This window comes from Protomyctophum parallelum (genome assembly GCF_964188405.1).
Source record: "Protomyctophum parallelum genome assembly, chromosome: 17".
NCBI classification, from domain to species: Eukaryota; Metazoa; Chordata; class Actinopteri; order Myctophiformes; family Myctophidae; genus Protomyctophum; species Protomyctophum parallelum.
Window position 1 is genome coordinate 7233816 of NC_139719.1, and position 18164 is coordinate 7251979.

General features: G+C 42.4%; 1 protein-coding gene across 1 annotated transcript in view; it reads right to left on the reverse strand.

Annotated features, from left to right (window-relative positions):
• LOC310874569 (alpha-tectorin) overlaps positions 1-18164 on the reverse strand; it is a gene marked incomplete at its 5' end in the record, with an annotated part of 34081 nt that overhangs the window by 4263 nt on the left and 11654 nt on the right. The window contains 19 exons of the mRNA XM_083787427.1: positions 114-233; positions 367-644; positions 1145-1428; positions 1690-2085; positions 3759-3955; positions 6099-6499; positions 6847-7004; positions 7410-8005; positions 8097-8661; positions 8835-9418; positions 9530-10106; positions 10258-10661; positions 11316-11481; positions 11655-11750; positions 12184-12459; positions 13216-13331; positions 13896-13910; positions 14016-14069; positions 15919-15937. Coding sequence (XP_083643553.1) covers positions 114-233; positions 367-644; positions 1145-1428; positions 1690-2085; positions 3759-3955; positions 6099-6499; positions 6847-7004; positions 7410-8005; positions 8097-8661; positions 8835-9418; positions 9530-10106; positions 10258-10661; positions 11316-11481; positions 11655-11750; positions 12184-12459; positions 13216-13331; positions 13896-13910; positions 14016-14069; positions 15919-15937 — 5302 coding nt within the window. The remainder of the gene's footprint in view (positions 1-113; positions 234-366; positions 645-1144; positions 1429-1689; positions 2086-3758; positions 3956-6098; positions 6500-6846; positions 7005-7409; positions 8006-8096; positions 8662-8834; positions 9419-9529; positions 10107-10257; positions 10662-11315; positions 11482-11654; positions 11751-12183; positions 12460-13215; positions 13332-13895; positions 13911-14015; positions 14070-15918; positions 15938-18164) is intronic.

Sequence of the window (18164 nt, forward strand, 5' to 3'; positions counted from 1 at the left end):
CAGAACAACTGCATTCATGTAATTAACAGACAATCCATACAGCACTGTTAATAGTGCTGTTAACTGTCGAAAGAGGGTTTCATCATAGTTGTTCAGTGTGACCTGTACTTTACCATAGCTCTCGTTGTTGCGGCGATGGTGGTTCTCATCACAGAAGCAGCCGTGGACACCACGCTTCTCCCCACACCACTCATGCTCGACACAGTCCAGCTCCTCACAGGGGTCTGTCTCCGCTGGAGACATGGAGACATAAACAAGACAGCGTAAGAAAGAGTGGGCAATACCTTGGGACAAGGAAAGTTATTTATTTATTATTTTAAACCATTAATCTTTCTTTGTCAAGTAGTGTCTGTCTAGTCTACGTACCACACTGCAAAGCAGAACGCCACTGTGGGATTTCCAGACCCAAGACTGCACAGGTTGTCTCATAGGACGAGACAGCAGAACACAGCATGCCATTGGCCGGCGAGTAGAGGCAGAGGTCATAGACACAGGAAGCGAAGAATGGCTGAGGGTCAGAGTGCAGGTGGCAGGTGCTGAACGGGCCAGTAGCGTTGGTGAGGACGCTACACAGCTGTGAGTACTCCTCTCTGAAGCGACAGTTCTCTACGCCGCCACCGCTACGGTCATCTGTGGCCCCACATCTAAGGATATGAAGCCAAATTTATATTTCACCCTACAGCCGTGTTGCTTGAAATATAGCTACCTCTTCTATAACCATGTGGCTCCATCTGTTCCTCTAAATATATTGTCTATCTATGACATTAACACACAGTCCAGTCCTGTTCTTTCATTTATAAATGCACGTACCTTTCCAATATGCTTACTACACCTTTCAAAGTATATTTTATGACCAACTCGCAAGTTCATGCTTATAATTCTACTAGACAATCCAATAATCTCCATCCTCACTTCAGCCGTACCACGTTCAGCTTCACACGTTTGTCGTGTTTTATGTTTGATTAATAGGTTTAACTTACTACTTGTTTATTATTTTAGGTGAGAACCTTGTATAAACCCTATATGGGATTATTTTCTCATCTCAGCACTTATGTCTTGTGTATTTTAAGAAATTGTTACCTTTTGTACTGTTTTGTACTGTGCAAATAAAAGACCGGAAAATATCAGTCGATAATTGGCTCACCCAGAACGGCTGGTTGGAGACTTCCAGCCATCACCAAAATCGTTGTCATTCTGTGCCACCGTGCCGTCGGGCAAGGCCTTGTCATCTGCAGGGTCACCGTTGAAGTTACCACACATGCCAACAACTCTGTTGCGGTGGTTCTGACCCACTCTGACCAACAGAGTGCTCCGGCCATCAAACTGGACAATCACATGGCGGGTGTTGACCACTACATAAGATCCATCACTTTCCACCTGAGCTAGACTGCCCACAGTGGCAGGGAGAGACACATCACTGTTGTCAACCTGGAACATAAGAGAGAGAAGCACTGATAATGAATATTCAGCTAATTATGCTTATACTGATATGTGTTCACAGATAGATGTAGAAACCGTATTAATGATCTTTGAAGCTACAATACTGTTATTTATTAATTAGTCATTTTAATGAATTCAACGTTGTTTTAACCAATCTGTATGGTAGAGTATGTTAATAAAATAACTAGCAGCTGTGTTGCTGTGTCCCAAGCTCAGTGGCATAATAGTTGCGTTTTCCAATTAATTTACCTTCACTCTCCTGTTGGCTCCAATCCTGACATGGGCTGTCTCTTGTTGATTCGCCAGGTATATGTCCACTGCTGACACAAATGATACACGATTGCTGCCACGGTGATTGTTAGTCGCGACCACTCTGAACCCAGTTTCATTGGCAGGGCTATTCACACTCTCTGTGATGACGTAAGAGCATGTGCCCTGGAAATGAGCCAGTGCACCATCAAAGGTGACATAGTGGGGGTCCCCCCACACAGTGCAGGTGGTCAATGCATCAAAGCAGCCTAGTTGGCCGTTTTCGATCGTGCACTCTTGCGTGGGGGTACAGGATACAGCAGAGCAACGCAGATCATTCGGGGCAAAGCATTCACATCGCTGGGAGCAACCGGGTGTCCAGAAAGTCTCCCCAGCCTGTAACGCATAAGGGAAAGGGAGAAGCACACTGCACTCAGAAATCATGTTGGTGGTTTGTTGTTCTACCCGAGTTTGCTTTACTTCCGTTTCATATTGTCAGTGGTTCTTAAGTTGTTTTTCCACTCTGCACCTGTACTGTAGGCTCAGGCTGTAGTTGTACAGTAGTAGGCCAGTTTATTGAAACTGAATGAGATGAATGCGGAGTGGAGTGAGGAACCCAAGGTAGGGCGAGACTTAGCCCTGGAACATGACTGCCATGATAATTATCATGACAGTCATGCAGTAACTTTGCCCTGTTTTTTGCAGTCGCTGCATTTACAAGATTTCCGTATATATAAACATTCAGATTTCAAATATAAAGTACTCACAAAGTGTCCCACGGGTGTTAGTTAGTAGCAGCGCGAGCGATTAGAATTGCTGCGTCCCGCGTTCTTTAATAAAAAAGCATTTTTGTCCGAGCTCTCCGGCTACTTTTTTCAAACGGGGTTCGTTTGGGAAATCCACAGTTGCACACCGGGAGCCTATTAGTCTGTATTGGCAGGGCGGTCAGCGTACCTATATCGAACACACCGAGTGCCACCCTCCTCCCGACCGATAGGGGCGCGTAGTTGAAAGCCAATGGCAAAATAACACCTCGGATAAAATGCTTTTTATTAAACAACGCGGGATGCAGAAATTCTAATCGCTGGCGCTGCTACTAACTAACACCCGTGGGACACTTTGTGAGTACTTTATATTTGAAATGCGAATGTTGATATATTTTAATTATTTGTAAATGTAGCTTCTGCAAAAACCAGGGTGAAGTTGCGTCATGACTCTCGTATGAATACGAGAGTCATGTTTACAGGGCTAGGCGAGACTCAGGGTGGGGGCGTAGTCTCTGGAGCTGACGGTCATCTTTGCTCTATACTCGGAATGAGCGGCTGGTCGTCTCTGCTCCGTCACTGCCCCCCCCTGGATTCCTAGAGAATCGAGGCGGAAGGAGGAGGTTGGGGTGGAGGAGGATGGCGATTTTGAAGAATAGTGAAAATAGCCGATCTACAAGTGCAGTACTCACAACCCATGTTTGGTCTGTCGTGGAGCAGAACAAACAACTTGGTTGAGAGACCGCAGGTGTATTTATGCTGTGGTGATTGCACCAGGGATTGGCTGGGTGATAATGAAAGGCAGGTGAGTTGATGAGGAGGGAGGAGACAATCTATATTTCAACTTATTTTTCTTGCACAAAATAGAACTGGTGTGTTAAAGTTGGAACATAATATTAATATTATATTTGAGGGATTACAACGTTTCGGTGTATCGGTCACATCTTTGTCAGGTCATGTGACCATATGACCTGACGATCCATCGAAACGTAAATCTTTACTTGTATAAGCCCAAGGAAATCAAAGTGGCCAATATGTGTGGATCATCCTGGTCAAATCCTACTGTTAATATTTTAATCTGAAATTGTATTATTGTTGTTTTTGAGTATACCATGCGGTTAAAATCTTTATGTCATACGGCTCATACCCTACAAAATGCCTCTAGCAGTGAAATCCCTGAGACTACACAGTCGGGGAAGGGTTGGATTTGTTAGTGAAGCTTTTTATTTGTAAGGGACATATAGTACTTCAAAAGGTTATGTGAAAAGAAAATATGAGGAACTGACTGGAAAGCAACTTAATTACCCCAAAGTAGAATCCATCGTACTGGCAGCCACATTGTTCCACAGGGACACACTGGCCTCCACTCCTGAGATAACCCTCATCACAGAAACAGCCTTCGGCACACACTTGCTCGCAGCTAGCATCGATGCTGCTGGCACATGTGTGCCCGCAGTCTGTGCCACAAAGCTCATAATGGCTGTTTGCTGGACAATCAAGCCCTGCAAGGGAGAAAGTAAGGAAGGCTTAGTTTATACAGTAGCGTAGGCACGTTTCATTCTTCCTGTGAAGTAGGCTTGGCTTTTAAAGTACTTCCAGTAACAAAAGCTTGTTTATTGTTCTCTTTGATGGTATCTCAATAAAACTTGTCTGACTACAGTATAAAGTAGTCTTGGCTGATAAAGTACTTCCAGTAAAGGAGGCTTGTTTATTCATCCGTCTGCTGATATCTTAATAAGCCTGGTCTGACTGGACTTGTACTAATATAGTGATATACAGTAGCCTGCCTTCCTAAACAGGCTGGTGAGGAAGGCAGGCTCTGTCGTGGGGACCTCACTGAAGGGGGTGGAGGAGTGCATGGTGCATAAGCTGGATGCCATCATAGAGAATCCCTCCCACCCCCTCCACCTAGATATAGTGGGGTATCTGAGCAAGTGAGGAAATAACAGATTCACTTCCCCAGGTTCCCCAGCTCCTTCATGCCAGTTGCTTTGAGGATTCACAGCGAGACACACAATGGTCGCTATCCAGTTTTCTCCCAGGTCTACCGTTTTGAATTGAACCGATGAATTGAAAATGGTGGGCCTTATTGTAAACAAGTGTAATGCTTTATGGTGTCGTCCACTCACAGTTATTGTATTGAGTTGTACTTGAAATGTACTGTAATTCTGCAAACTGTTAATAAATTAATCAATCAATCTTTCCTACTCTTGACCATCTAAGTAGGCTTGGCTGATACAGTACTTCCAGTATAGAATCGTTGATAAAAACTTTGTTTGACTGGGTGACAAGGGCGGTTAATGTATTCTTCTGTCTGATTGCATAATTCATAATCCTTGTCTGACTGCATTTTCTACTGATACACTGATACTGCATGATACTGATACTGCACCGAGAACAATAGATTTGACCCAGATGTCTTGGATGTCAGAGTATAAAGCTTGTTAACTTACTGCAGTTAATTTATTATTCTGTCTGATGGCATAATTCATAATCCTTGTCTGACTGCATTTTCTACTGATACACTGATACTGCATGTACAGAGCCGAGAACAATAGATTTGACCCAGATGTCTTGGATGCCAGAGTATAAAGCTTGTTAACTTACTGCAGTTAATTTATTATTCTGTCTAATGGCATAATTCATAATCCTTGTCTGACTGCATTTTCTACTGATACACTGATAGGCCTACTGCATGTACAGAGCCGAGAACAATAGATATGAGCAAGTTCAGTCAGGGAACCTCAGTCAGCTCGCCGGCCATTAATTGGGCCGCCGCAGCATCAGGCTCTCATCCACATGATTCACTCAGCCAATCACACGCTCACCCAATCTCTCATACCGGCTACTTTAACAGTTTGACTGTTTTTTACGATTAACCCGCATTTTAATCAACCCCCCTTCACTGCCGAGATTGTTGTATTACCTTTAGAGCACACGCTGAATTATTTGGGCTTTTAATCCGCGAAAATCGAGCGAAAATAGCTCCCCCCGTTTGTTATGAACGATCGAACCACCCGCCATCTTGCTACACCGAGAAGAGGCAGCACAGGACCCGCCTCCATGAGGCGTTGAACCCAATGCGTTTGCATTGGCCTCAATTTCCCAGAAGCCCTAGCAGCTCACAGCATGTGACGATTTCCGGTTCATTGTCAACACGAAATGCACCTCCTCTCTTCCTAAGCGGCGAAAAAGAATTTTCTTTTTTTTGTTTACATTACGGCGGATTAAACACATAAAACAAAAGTCGCGTAAGTCTTTTATGGCAGCGACATTAACCTGGAGTAATCCATTCCCGGCACGGAAACTGTTAACCGAAGGTTTTGCATTCATCCTCCTGCTTGCTTGCTTGCTGCTGCTTTTTTGTATACTGTGCGCTGCTGTATACAAAGTGCTCACCCACCTCCACCCCAGCTACCACCTGTCGTTTTGGATCTACTGTTTAGGTACGGGGGATTCAGACTAGTCCCTATGGTCGGGACTGATGCGCTTGACCTGAGTACCTAAAAAGCAGATCCAATACATCGCCAAACCATAATAAATATATTGCATTGATTATCCTATATTCAATAAATAATAAATATATATATATTACATCCTCCTTGAGTTGTCTGACTGAATTGAGTATAAAGCTTGTTAACTTACCGCAGACAGTGTTCTGCCTCCAAGGGTAGATTCTAACATTGGCAGATTGGCAGGCGCTGACGTAAGTCTGAATAGCTCTGCACAGCACATCTTGGCCTCTGCTCTCCGTGATGCACACATCAAACACACAGTCATTGAAGTAAGGCCTTGGGTCCACCTCCCCATGGCAGAAACTGAGGGGGCCCTCAGAGGCTCGGATCACCTCACATTGGGCCCTAGAGGGCGCCTCGTTGGCACAGCGCGGGCAGGACGCGCCACACCCTTCACTGCAGGTGTCGTTGCTGGGCACCTTCCAGGCATTGCCAAACACAGTGGCAGAAGAGGCCACAAGTCCAGCGGCCGTGAGGAACTCGTCATTCTGGTTCCCGTTGAAGTTCCCACACAGTCCGCATGTTCTGCCACTATTTTTGAAATGAGTGAAAACATTTTTTTTTAAATTATACTTTGTTTTTGTCTTGCAAGTCCAAGGTTATGAGTGACAGCCTGTCATGTCAATGTGTGTAGCAAATAACGCGCGGCACGCCGTCCGTCTGGTTTGGCAGCCTAGGTGCCCATACAGTTGAGCTAACCATCCGGGTTCTCGAGTTACGTGGATTACAGAGACGTACACACAGACATGGTGCATTTATAGATAGATGTTGCTGACGCTTGCAAGATGTGAATACTTTTAGAGATTTGAAATGAATAGTTATTATTTAAAACTAGAGCAAGACATTTAATTAACAGCAAAAATATACATGAAACATACCTATAGTTTGACGGTACAGAGATGGACACCCAAGTTGACCCATCATAGCTGACACTGAGTCCAAAGTCGGTATTGACAAATGTGCGATGTCCACTTAGATAGATAGACACACGACCACCATCCAAGAGAATAGGCAAGTTTCTAGACACGCCATTCACCTTAGAGGAAAGTTGAAATGATAATAATTTGATAAAAGTATATATTTTTTTTTAACCCATTCTGAACGGGCACCCATTTTGGTGTCGGCATCATGTTATGCTTTAGCTATTGAAAAATAGCAGATCTACAAGCTCATATCGCGCCACCGAGTGGCGCGATACGAGCTTGTAGGTCTGCTATTTTTGAAAAAAATCGAAGAACGACTGACATTTTTAGAATCTGATCTCAGGTCAGAATGGGTTCATCAGACCAGTGTGTGTCCGGCGGAAACCTCGTATGAATCTGATCTCAGGTCAGAATGGGTTAAATAACAATGTGCTTGTTTTTCCTAATGAGCTCTGCAATAGTACTAAACATTATACAATGCAACAAGGCAATTACTGGTTCACACATGCATGACTTACCTGCACCTCTCCACGTCTCCCCCTTGACATGTGGACCTGGTAGCCCCACACACTGACAAACACTTCAGCCGTGATAGAAACACTGGATCCTCGCCATGCCTCATTCTTGGCATCTACTTGAAACGGATGCAGACCGGTGACATTGCACACGGTCGCCAGAACATAGCGACAGGTCCCCTGGAAGTCAAATGCATGGCCATCAAAGGTGAGGTAGTGAGGGTCCCCGGAGGCAGAACAGGTGCCATGGGGACTTGGGTGGCAGCCATAGTCACCGTCCGTCACCCGGCAGGATTCCTGCGGAGCACAGGTTCTGGGCGTACAGTGGACCGCGCCAGTGATGCCGTTACAGCTACAGTAGCTCTGACACTCCTCACCAGCCCAGAAGCTCTCACCAGCTTGCCGATAGCGGCCCTCATGCTGGCATCCACAGCCGATGGTTGGCACACACCGGTTGCCACTGAGGAGGAAGCCATCATCACACTGGCACCCTTCCTGGCACACGGTGGCACAGTAAAAGGGGAAGGACAGACTGGGGCAGGAGGAAGGGCAGGAAGTGCCACACAGTTCATAGTGGCTGTTAGATGGACACGTTTGCACTGGAAAAGGAGCAAAGCACAAAGGTCATGAAAATGATCAATATCAAATGAACAATGTAGAGCTCTGAAAGGGCAAGAACAATGTTCTTACCACAGCCTGTGGTGTTCCTCCAGTCCCCTAAGGTGATGCCAGTTTGTTGGCACAGCAGTGCATAATCACGCAGAGCCTCGCACATAGCTACAGTTGGATTCCTTGCCTCCCTCATGTCCTCCACACACTCCTCTACATGGTCGCGTGGGTCCACCCTGGCCTGGCATACGGCGAATGGCCCACTTGTCAATGTCATTACGCCACAGTGTTGATTGGAATTGTAATTTGTTGCGTTGTCCTGATTCCGATTCTGCCCGCCGCTTTCCACACAGTGTGCTGACAGAGAGCCGTCCCGCCAACTGTCACCAAAACTCTGAGAGCTGTTGACCAAAATGCCATTGGGTGTACGGAAGTCATCATGCTGATGACCGTTGTAGTTACCACAGAGTCCACCAAGTGAACCGCTGTAGACACTGGGCGCTGTGACGCGCACCAAGTGAGGCCAGTCTGCTTGTATGACCACATCAAAAGAGGTGTGGATGATGATGCTGTGGACGTTGCTGTGGAAGATGCGGATTCGGTTGGACGCAGTAGTAAATGGAAGTCCAACGACCTGACCATCAACCTAAGCAAAAAAACAACATAAGAGGTTGAGCGTAAGGATTCACTGCAGGGGGAATAAGACATTACTTAATCCAAGGGGGGGAGAAAAGACAGATATTACAAGCCTGTTAATGTAATAATACAAAGCAGAATATGTCATGTTCTGAAATCTAATTTTGCAACTGAAATACTCACATGCACTCTGCTGCTTCCTCCTATGTCAATAGACACCTGGGTCCCCTCCGCCTCAAATTTCAACAAGCGCTCAAAGCCATCTCTGCCTCTGGGGACCTTCTCTGCTGTCACCGAGAAGTGAGGGTGCTGGGACAATCCCATTACCCTGGCGAGGGTCAACCGACAAGCTCCAGGGTACTCATACGTCAGTCCATCAAATGTGCGGTAGGATCTCGGTCCCTTCACCCAGCAAGTTTCATGGCCGTTAGATCTGCACCCCCGTTCGCCGTCCTCCACCCTGCAAGACTCGAGTGGACCACATCCCTGAGAGTGGCAGGTCATGGAGCCATGACTGCAGCGACAGCTCCTCCCGCAGTCATTGTCCAGGATGATAGTTTGTCCCGACCTGTAGTAGCGGTCTTCAAAGGTACAGCCACACTGAGCGAGAGGGACACAGACACCACCGCTGAGGACGTGTTCTGAGTCGCAAATGCAGCTCTCTTGAGAAGGAATGGGGCAATTCTGGGTTGCATTGGGGTTGACACAAGTCGCAGGGCACCCAGTGCCGCGTGGCTCGAAGTGACTGTTGGATGGGCAGGGGATTTCTGGACAAATTAAGACATAAAAATGTATTGACATTGATATCATTGACATTTTTGCCCCAAGGCAAAACATTGCTGTGTGGTTTCGACATGCAGTAAGTAGTTAACACATACCACAGAAGCCGGGTTGCCTCCAGGTGTTCACCTGGATCCCATGCTGTTCACACTGTCTGGCATAAGTACTGAGGCCCTGGCACAGGATAGGCTGGTACCCTCCTCCTACACACAGATCATACACACAACTGTCCACATATGTCTGTGGGGGGATCTGTCGATGACAATTAGCGAGGGGACCGGATGGGTTCTGCAGGATGCCGCAGTGTTCATTGTTGCTATAGAGATTTGTCTGAGCCGAGGTGCAGCCAGCACAGTCCAGGCCTCCGCATCGGGGTCCACAACCAGGATCGTCATCCCCTAACGCCTTCCAGCTATTAGCGAAGACAACATCAGAGCTCACAACCTGGCCTTGACGGGTCCGGAAGTCATCCTGGGCGTGGTTGTTGAAGTTGCCACAGAGGCCACAAGTGGCATTCTGGTAATCGTAGGGCACTTTGATCGTGACATAATGGTAGGCATCATAGGATACCAGCAAGCCAAAATCAGTGCTCACAACCACAGAAAATCCTGACTGGTAGACTTGGACGCTGTTGTTATGGAGGGAGAATGGTGTGGCAACGTAGCTTCCGTTCACCTGCAGATTAATTAGCATAATTGTCAGACAAAATGCATGAATTGATTTTCAACTGAAAATATGTTTTTCAAATGAAAATCAGTTATTTTCTTCAAGCGAGAAAATAATACAATGGAGTACAGTATAAATTAGGCTTAACAAAATGACTAACCTTTGCCTCAGCACGGTGGCCCTTGACAAGCTCAATAACTTCATCATAAACAAACACTTTGACTAGTCGAGTCCATGCCACCCGGGTGCTGCCCCTGTGTTCATTCTTGCCCTCCACACGATAGTAGGGCAGACCTGCACGGCCACACTGCTCAGACAGGACATAAGTGCAGGTGCCCTGGAAGTGAAATACTTGACGATCAAAGGTGTAGTAGTGAGGATCGCCAGTGATGGTACAGGTGCGTCTCTGTACCGTCTGGCAGGAGAACTGGAAATGGTCACGACGGCAGATTTGGGAGAAGGAACAGGGTTGGTTTTGGCACTGCAGGCCCGCTGAGGTACAGGTGCACCTCTGATGGCAAGTGGTGTCACTCCAGAAGGAGTCACCCAACTGGACAGGGGAACCTTGAAAATAAATCAAAAGGACAGGATAAGGTCAATCAGGTTTTATAACATCAAACAACCAACTTGTATTGGGTAGATGGATAGTGTCCAAAGCTATTATTAAATCACTAAAGCAAATTGGAAAAGTGGACTAGTTACATACCCTACATCACATTAACTATAACATTCACAGTATATTACACAATACACATACTACTCATCAGTGTTGGAACCCACTGTGTATGTACAAAACAACTTAGTTACATAAGAACATTTAGGGACGGTGTGTTAATAAAAGCTTCCAGCTGTGTATATTAGCCTATTTCATATCAATATTCATTGATACTGTGTTTTTGGCAGGCAATCAGTTTAAAAAAATGTCGGTTTCCTGTGTCTTCTTGGAAACATTACGTAAGGTTCCTGTTTAATTCCCAGCTCCACCTGGCTTAGTGTTGAAGTATCCTTCAGCATGTCAAGACACTACAGGTTAGTGCCTTGCATGGATGCCTCTGTTGTCAGTGTGTGAATGTATGATGTTTAAATGTGTGAATATAAAGCACATTGTAAAGCCCCCTTAACCATTTACCAACAGAACTGTGCATTCTGTGAATGGCAATCTTACTGCTTTCAGATTTGGGCAGAACGTAGCCTGTGATTGTATTTGTGTTGTCTTACCATTAAACGTACAGCCTCTAGATCCATGGTCAACACGAAAAGCCCAACGACCAGCAACGCCAACATTACTGCCGTTAAGTAAATTTGAGTAGCTGTCAGTGTCATTGTGATAGGATGATCCAGGAATGGTGAAATGGTGTGTGGACTGGATAGTGTCATAGCCAGCCTGGGAATTCACAAATACATTTTAATTGGTTGAAGTTTTGTACAGGTGAATATTATCACTATTGTGCCCACAGATTCTGAACTATGCACTTGTGTGTTGCTGACAGCAGCTGTGAAAGCAGATGAGTAAAATCAAAAAAGAAATTAAAATAAATATTTTCTTTATTGTTCTACCTGTATATTGCGAGAAGTTGAGGCTATAGTTTCATAATTCATCAGTACAAATGAGTACTGATTTCCAGAGATCAACACCGCTTGGAATGTTGTGCGCTGAAAAAAGAAAAAAGAAAAGAAAAAGATAAATACCATTTATCTCATAAATTTGTAATTTGTACTCTACCATTAAATCTGCCCAGATTATGATTATGTGTGTGTGTGTGTGTGTGTGTGTGTGTGTGTGTGTGTGTGTGTGTGTGTGTGTGTGTGTGTGTGTGTGTGTGTGTGTGAAGTGGGCTGTTATAGCGCCACCATGAGGCCGATTTGGAAGATTTGATTTGGGGGTTCTTCCTTGGCCGAGTGTGTGTGCAAAGTTTCAGGGCAATCAGGCTGGCAGTGCTGGCAGTGCTGCAGATTATCTGGTCACAGACACACTTGGATGGACACATGCGGACGGACAGGAGTGAAATTAACATATTCTCCGGCCTTCAGCCATATTGCCTGTTGAAGACAACAACAAAAACAACAATAATAATAAAATACGTACATCTCCTGATCTGGGATAGTATGCCACCTCGTACCATGTTGCAACAAACACCAAACGGGCAGAGATACGCAGGCCTGGGAAGTATTGATTTATATCTTGTGTAGCCTGATTAAGGATACTGCCACTGGTGTATTGGTTATATGTGATTTCCCCATTTGCTCTGTTGTCCAAATCTGTCCAGAATGGAGCAATTAGATCTTTCCCCCCATGCGGGAAACTTCGAGGGCTATACGAACTCCAAGGATTATTAAAGGTAAGGTGTCCATTGTGGTTGACCTAACAAACAAATTAGTGGATAAAACAAACATTACAAACAAATATTTGACAGATCATAGACACATCCTTTTAACCCTCTAACACCCGCATTAATTTCTACTTGCAAAAAATAGATTTCAACCTTACTACTACTTTGTACTACTAGGACTGACACTAAAACATATGTTAAAAAAAAAAAAAAAAAAAAAAGTTTGATGGAAAATTTATAATAATTGAAATATTTTACACTCTCATAAGTTGGACAAAGAAAGAGAAGAGGCCGCACAGATCGTAGTCACGATGCTATAGAAACATTTATTTAACCGGTTTCGGTTTGTATGACACAAAAGGGGTAAAACTACTGATTATAAAGATTGGGACAAAGGTGCACTCATCAGGGAGTGTCCTCAATCTGGCCAACACCCAAAGTGGTGTTTGTTGCCAGCAAATTGGTTGCTGGCAACAATGAAAAATGTCTCCTGAGGTCACTACTGGTGTGCGCTCCTACCTTTTAGTTTGTTCTAACACACTAACTCTAACTCTAACGCACACACTCATAAGTGTGTGCAGTGTTGACTATACTGACGACAATCATTCAAATCACATAATCACTGCATTGAATGGCTTTATTTAATCTTGTACAGTGTATTGTATGTTTTTCCAACCCAATTCTAGTAGGTCGTGTATTTGCTAATCAGCTGTAATAATTTTATACACAAAGAAAACATAATCCCATAGAAAGAATATAACATTGCAAATGTAATATATTGTACGTACGTATATCTGATCATATCTATGTCCAAAGTAGACAAAAGTTTGTTGTAGGGCTATGACAGAAGAGCTCCCATCATCCTGTCGTTGGAGTGTGGTTCCACTTCTATCGTAGAGTGGTACTATAGGTAGCACAAATACAGGTGATATCACAATTAGGCTAACGCAGGCACACAGAGAAGGTCATGATTTGCCTTAAGTGTGTGAAAGTGGTTAATTGGTGTGTAGATTGTACATTACACTTTCCGCTACTGTACATTTATATATATGTAATGATTACCTACACCGTAAAATGATTTTCTGTTTATTTAACTCTGAGTGTATTCCTTTTGTACATGCTCAGTTAAATGAAATTAACATTTTGTACAGTGTACAATATACCACATACCTGTATCATTGTCCATTATCCATAATTATTGTTGATACTTAATTGGATACACCTCAGTATTATGCCCTTTTTACGCATTTTTACACATGATATTTATGCACATATTTATGTCTTAAATACATATTCATACCATATGCTAACCCAGGCCAGTCGAAGTGCTCTATTATCTAGCTATTTTATCGAAAGGCCATGATTATTTTTTAAACATTACTGTTTGATTCCCTTCATGTATATGTCTTAATAAATTATGTTATCCTGTACATACTGTAGTTCTTCTGGTATATAGATTTCAACTTACCAGATACCACCATACCTGCAAAGTAAAGAAATAAATGAATTATTTAAAAGTAAATACACCAATAATCACAGAATTTAGTTATAGTTTACATTTCCAGAACAGTCAATAATGTATACTTACTGGTACTTATTATCCATAAAAGCAACACAGGCAACATGATTGGCAGAATTCCAGCTCATTCACCAGCCTGTTCAGAACATAAGTGGTCAAATTATTTGAATAAATATTTTTGTTAGTATAGATCTAATGGTAACCGGAATGCTCGCCTTAAACCACACACGCCCTAATTATTTTTCCGCCGACCGCAGATTGACTGATCGTGGGGTGGTTCTTGTATTCTTAGCCTGTAGCCTATTTGTGTTACTGAGAATAAGGTTAGAAATAGGGTTAGGTTCTGGTATTAGATGTAATAGTCTACAGTAGGTCAGTCAGGGGTCTTCAATATTTATCTGGTCAAGGACGCTATGTTTAACTTTTGTTTTCTTTTTGAGAAGGCTTCCACATGCCACCTGATCTGAGGCTTTCAAAGCTAGCTCACCATATTTAAGTGATGGATGCAATGTACCAATTTCATCCAATCAGGAGGGAAAACTCATACGGGATGCAGGATTAACAAGTGAAATTGGAAGTGATGACTCAAAGAAATAAATTTGAAACTGATAAATGGGTACCCTCTCCTGATTGGCAGAAATTTGCAGCTCACCTGAAAAGACTGAACAAACACTATAGCAATGATTACAGTTTAACAGATTATCAGTTTAAACAAAACCCTTTTTGTTTTAACTCAAATATATCCCTTACCCTATAGGCCAATCTAAGCTAAAAAAGGGCCTGACTCAAAATAAATTGCAATAGTAATCGTACAAGGTTTTTTATGATCCTTAGGGTCATCCAAATAACATATTAAAAATTGAGAATTATAGAATTTTTGGATCATGGTAAATTCAGGGGTTGAAAGTTGGAGTACCATTAAAAAAGGGGGGGGAATCTTGATGTTTTCATGATTCTGAATCCATTCCTAGAATTGGTTTTGCACAAAGAACACTCCTTGGGCTAAAAACGGCCATAGCCACTTGCCCAAATGTTGGGCACATTTGGGCAAGTCATAAAAAACCTTGAACAACCTTGGACTGACCTACTATACCTTTGTGCCTATGGGTTGCCTCCTGCAGCATTGATGGCTTTCATAGATTGACAGTACAGTAAAGATGAACAAATGTATGTGGCATACTTTGAAGAACAACAATAATAGTAATAATAACAACAACAATAATAATAATAATAATAATAATTACTAACACTTGCTACAAGAACAACAAGAATGCATACATTAATTCATTTTTCTCAGGCTAATAGATAACAGAGCAGTCACCTGTATTGTGTTTGAGTCAGAAGCCTTGGAACCACTGAGCTGAAAGCTCACAGGGCATTTTATAATAGCAGGTGGAATGCTACAGTCCTACAAACATCTTGCTAAACCAGTCAAAAAGAATTCATGTCAGATCCTCATCATGACGGGAACCAAAAGCAAAAGCTCATATTCAATTTCCGTAAAGGCTTGAAAAAGAAATTCTATACTGGTGTGTGGCGTCTCTTGCGTGATATGATGAAGTGGAACGGTGCCAGTAGCCCGTGCACATTATAGGGACAAAGTCGTGTGTGTGTGTGTGTGTGTGTGTGTGTGTGTGTGTGTGTGTGTGTGTGATTCAAATCACATAATCACTGCATTTAATGGCTTTATTTAATCTTGTACAGTGTATTGTATGTTTTTCCAACCCAATTCTAGTAGGTCTTGTATTTGCTAATCAGCTGTAATAATTTTATACACAAAGAAAACATAATCCCATAGAAAGAATATAACATTGCAAATGTAATATATTGTACGTACGTATATCTGATTATATCTATTTCCAAAGTAGACAAAAGTTTGTTGTAGGGCTATGACAGAAGAGCTCCCATCATCCACTCGTTGGAGTGTGGTTCCGTTTCTATCGTAGAGTGGTACTATAGGTAGCACAAATACAGGTGATATCACAATTAGGCTAACGCAGGCACACAGAGAAGGTCATGACATTACACTTGCCCCTACTGTACATTTATATTTATATGTAATGATTACCTACACCGTAAAATTAATTTTTGTTTATTTAACTCTGAGTGTATACAACTTTAACGAAATCTACCCGTAAGGGGTCTATTTGGTTCCTTTTGTACATGCTCAGTTAAATGAAATTAACACGTTGTACAGTGTACAATATACCACATACCTGTATCATTGTCCATTATCCATATTATTGTTGATACTTAATTGGTACACCTCAGTATTATGCCCTTTTTACGCATTTTTACACATGTTATTTATGCACATATTTATATCTGAAATACATATTCATACCATATGCTAACCCAGGCCAGTCGAAGTGCTCTATTATCTAGCTATTTTATCGAAATCGAAACATTACTGTTTGATTTGAGAGAGAGCCCACAGATGTGTGGGCATGGGGAAATCATGGAATGGTTTGAACTAAGAAAATGTAAAAATAAGTCATTTTCCCACATTCCAGTTTTCTGACTTTTTATTTCACAACATATTCCCCAATTTCCACTGAGATTATGGGGTGAATGAATGTGGCCAGACCCATCTTCTCTTTCTGTCATAGTGACATTGTCCTGCATCAGATCATGTCCAAATCAGGTTCTCCAATCTCCAGTAGCCTCTTCAGTTTTTTGAAGATTTTTTGAGTGGTGCCCTTACGGAGCTATGTGTGTGGCTGGCTGGGTCTGAGCACTATGTGTGTGGCTTGCTGGCTGGCTGGGTCTGAGCACTATGTGTGTGGCTTGCTGGCTGGGTCTGAGCATAGATAGATAGATAGATAGATATTATAGCAGTGACTGACTGAGACATCGAGCGTGCGTCCGCAAACTGGTTGTGGCCCCCATCAAGTGACCTTTTGACCAATGCGGCCCTCGCCCCAAGTTGAGTTCGACACCCCTGCCGTAAAGGCTTGAAAAAGAAATTCCAGTTCAAAATATTCAAAATGATCACACTGACTCATAGGGGTCTCTTCATATAATTCCAAATCAAACTGATTGTGTCCATATATACTGTACTGTACATCATACAAATCAGTACACAGTATCTCTATAGTCATGTGATCAAGAAGGATATTACATTTTTTTCATATTCTATCCTGATTCGGCTAAGTTTTGAGTTTTTCCATATACTCATTTCCATCTGTTACCGTAAGTGGTCAACAAATTACTGGGTTACTTATTTTTTACACTATATATAAATAAGAGTTTAATAACTTTACATATTTTATATATATTGATAAACATACAATAAATCCTTTAAAACAAATTATAATCATATTTAAATGCCCATAATTATAGTATGAATATAGTATTAAGGCTTAACCACAATGAGCAACTATGTCTTCTGGTTTTTCTTGTGCTGCCGGCTACGGCTACTGTTGCTTTCCCTTCATAAACAGGTACTCAATCATACTATAACTGCTATAACTTAGATGCGTGCGTGCGTGTGCTTTTCTTAAACCAGTTATTGCAACACTCAATGAAGTGACTACCAGGATCAGCAGATCAGATCACTGAGATCAGAGATGCAAAGTGACTCAATTCCCGTAAAGGCTCACACATATTCTAAACCCAACTTTCCAGTTCAAAATATTCAGAATGAAAAAAACATATGTGAAAATAATGAGAATAGAATGATGCCCCTTCACTGAAAATAAATAGATGAAGTGGTTGAGGTTCAAAATAAATGCAACTAAGTATAATGGTATACAAATGGTAAACAAATATATGCCTACTGGCTTCCAAGTTCCAACGTTTGTGTGTGTTTTGAGTATTTCCATATACTTAGTCATTTCCATCTGTTAAGTGGTCAAAATAATTACTGGGTAAACGATCAACTAACATTTCAGATGCAATTTATTTTTCACTTTTGTCATTCGAAAGAAAAATCAGAAGCTAAGAGTTTAATACCCTACATATTATATTGATAAACAAAGAAAATCCTTAGTAAGACAAATTATAATCATATTAAATGCCCCAAGTATATCATCATCATAGTATGAAGGCTTAACCACAATCAGCAATGATGTCTTCTGTGGTTTTTCTTGTGCTGCCCTACTGTTGCTTTCCCTTCATAAACAGGTACTCAATCATACTGTACTGCTAGCATTTACAATTTAAATTTAACAATTACAGAATTACAGAATTATCACAAGTTTTACTTCATCTTATATC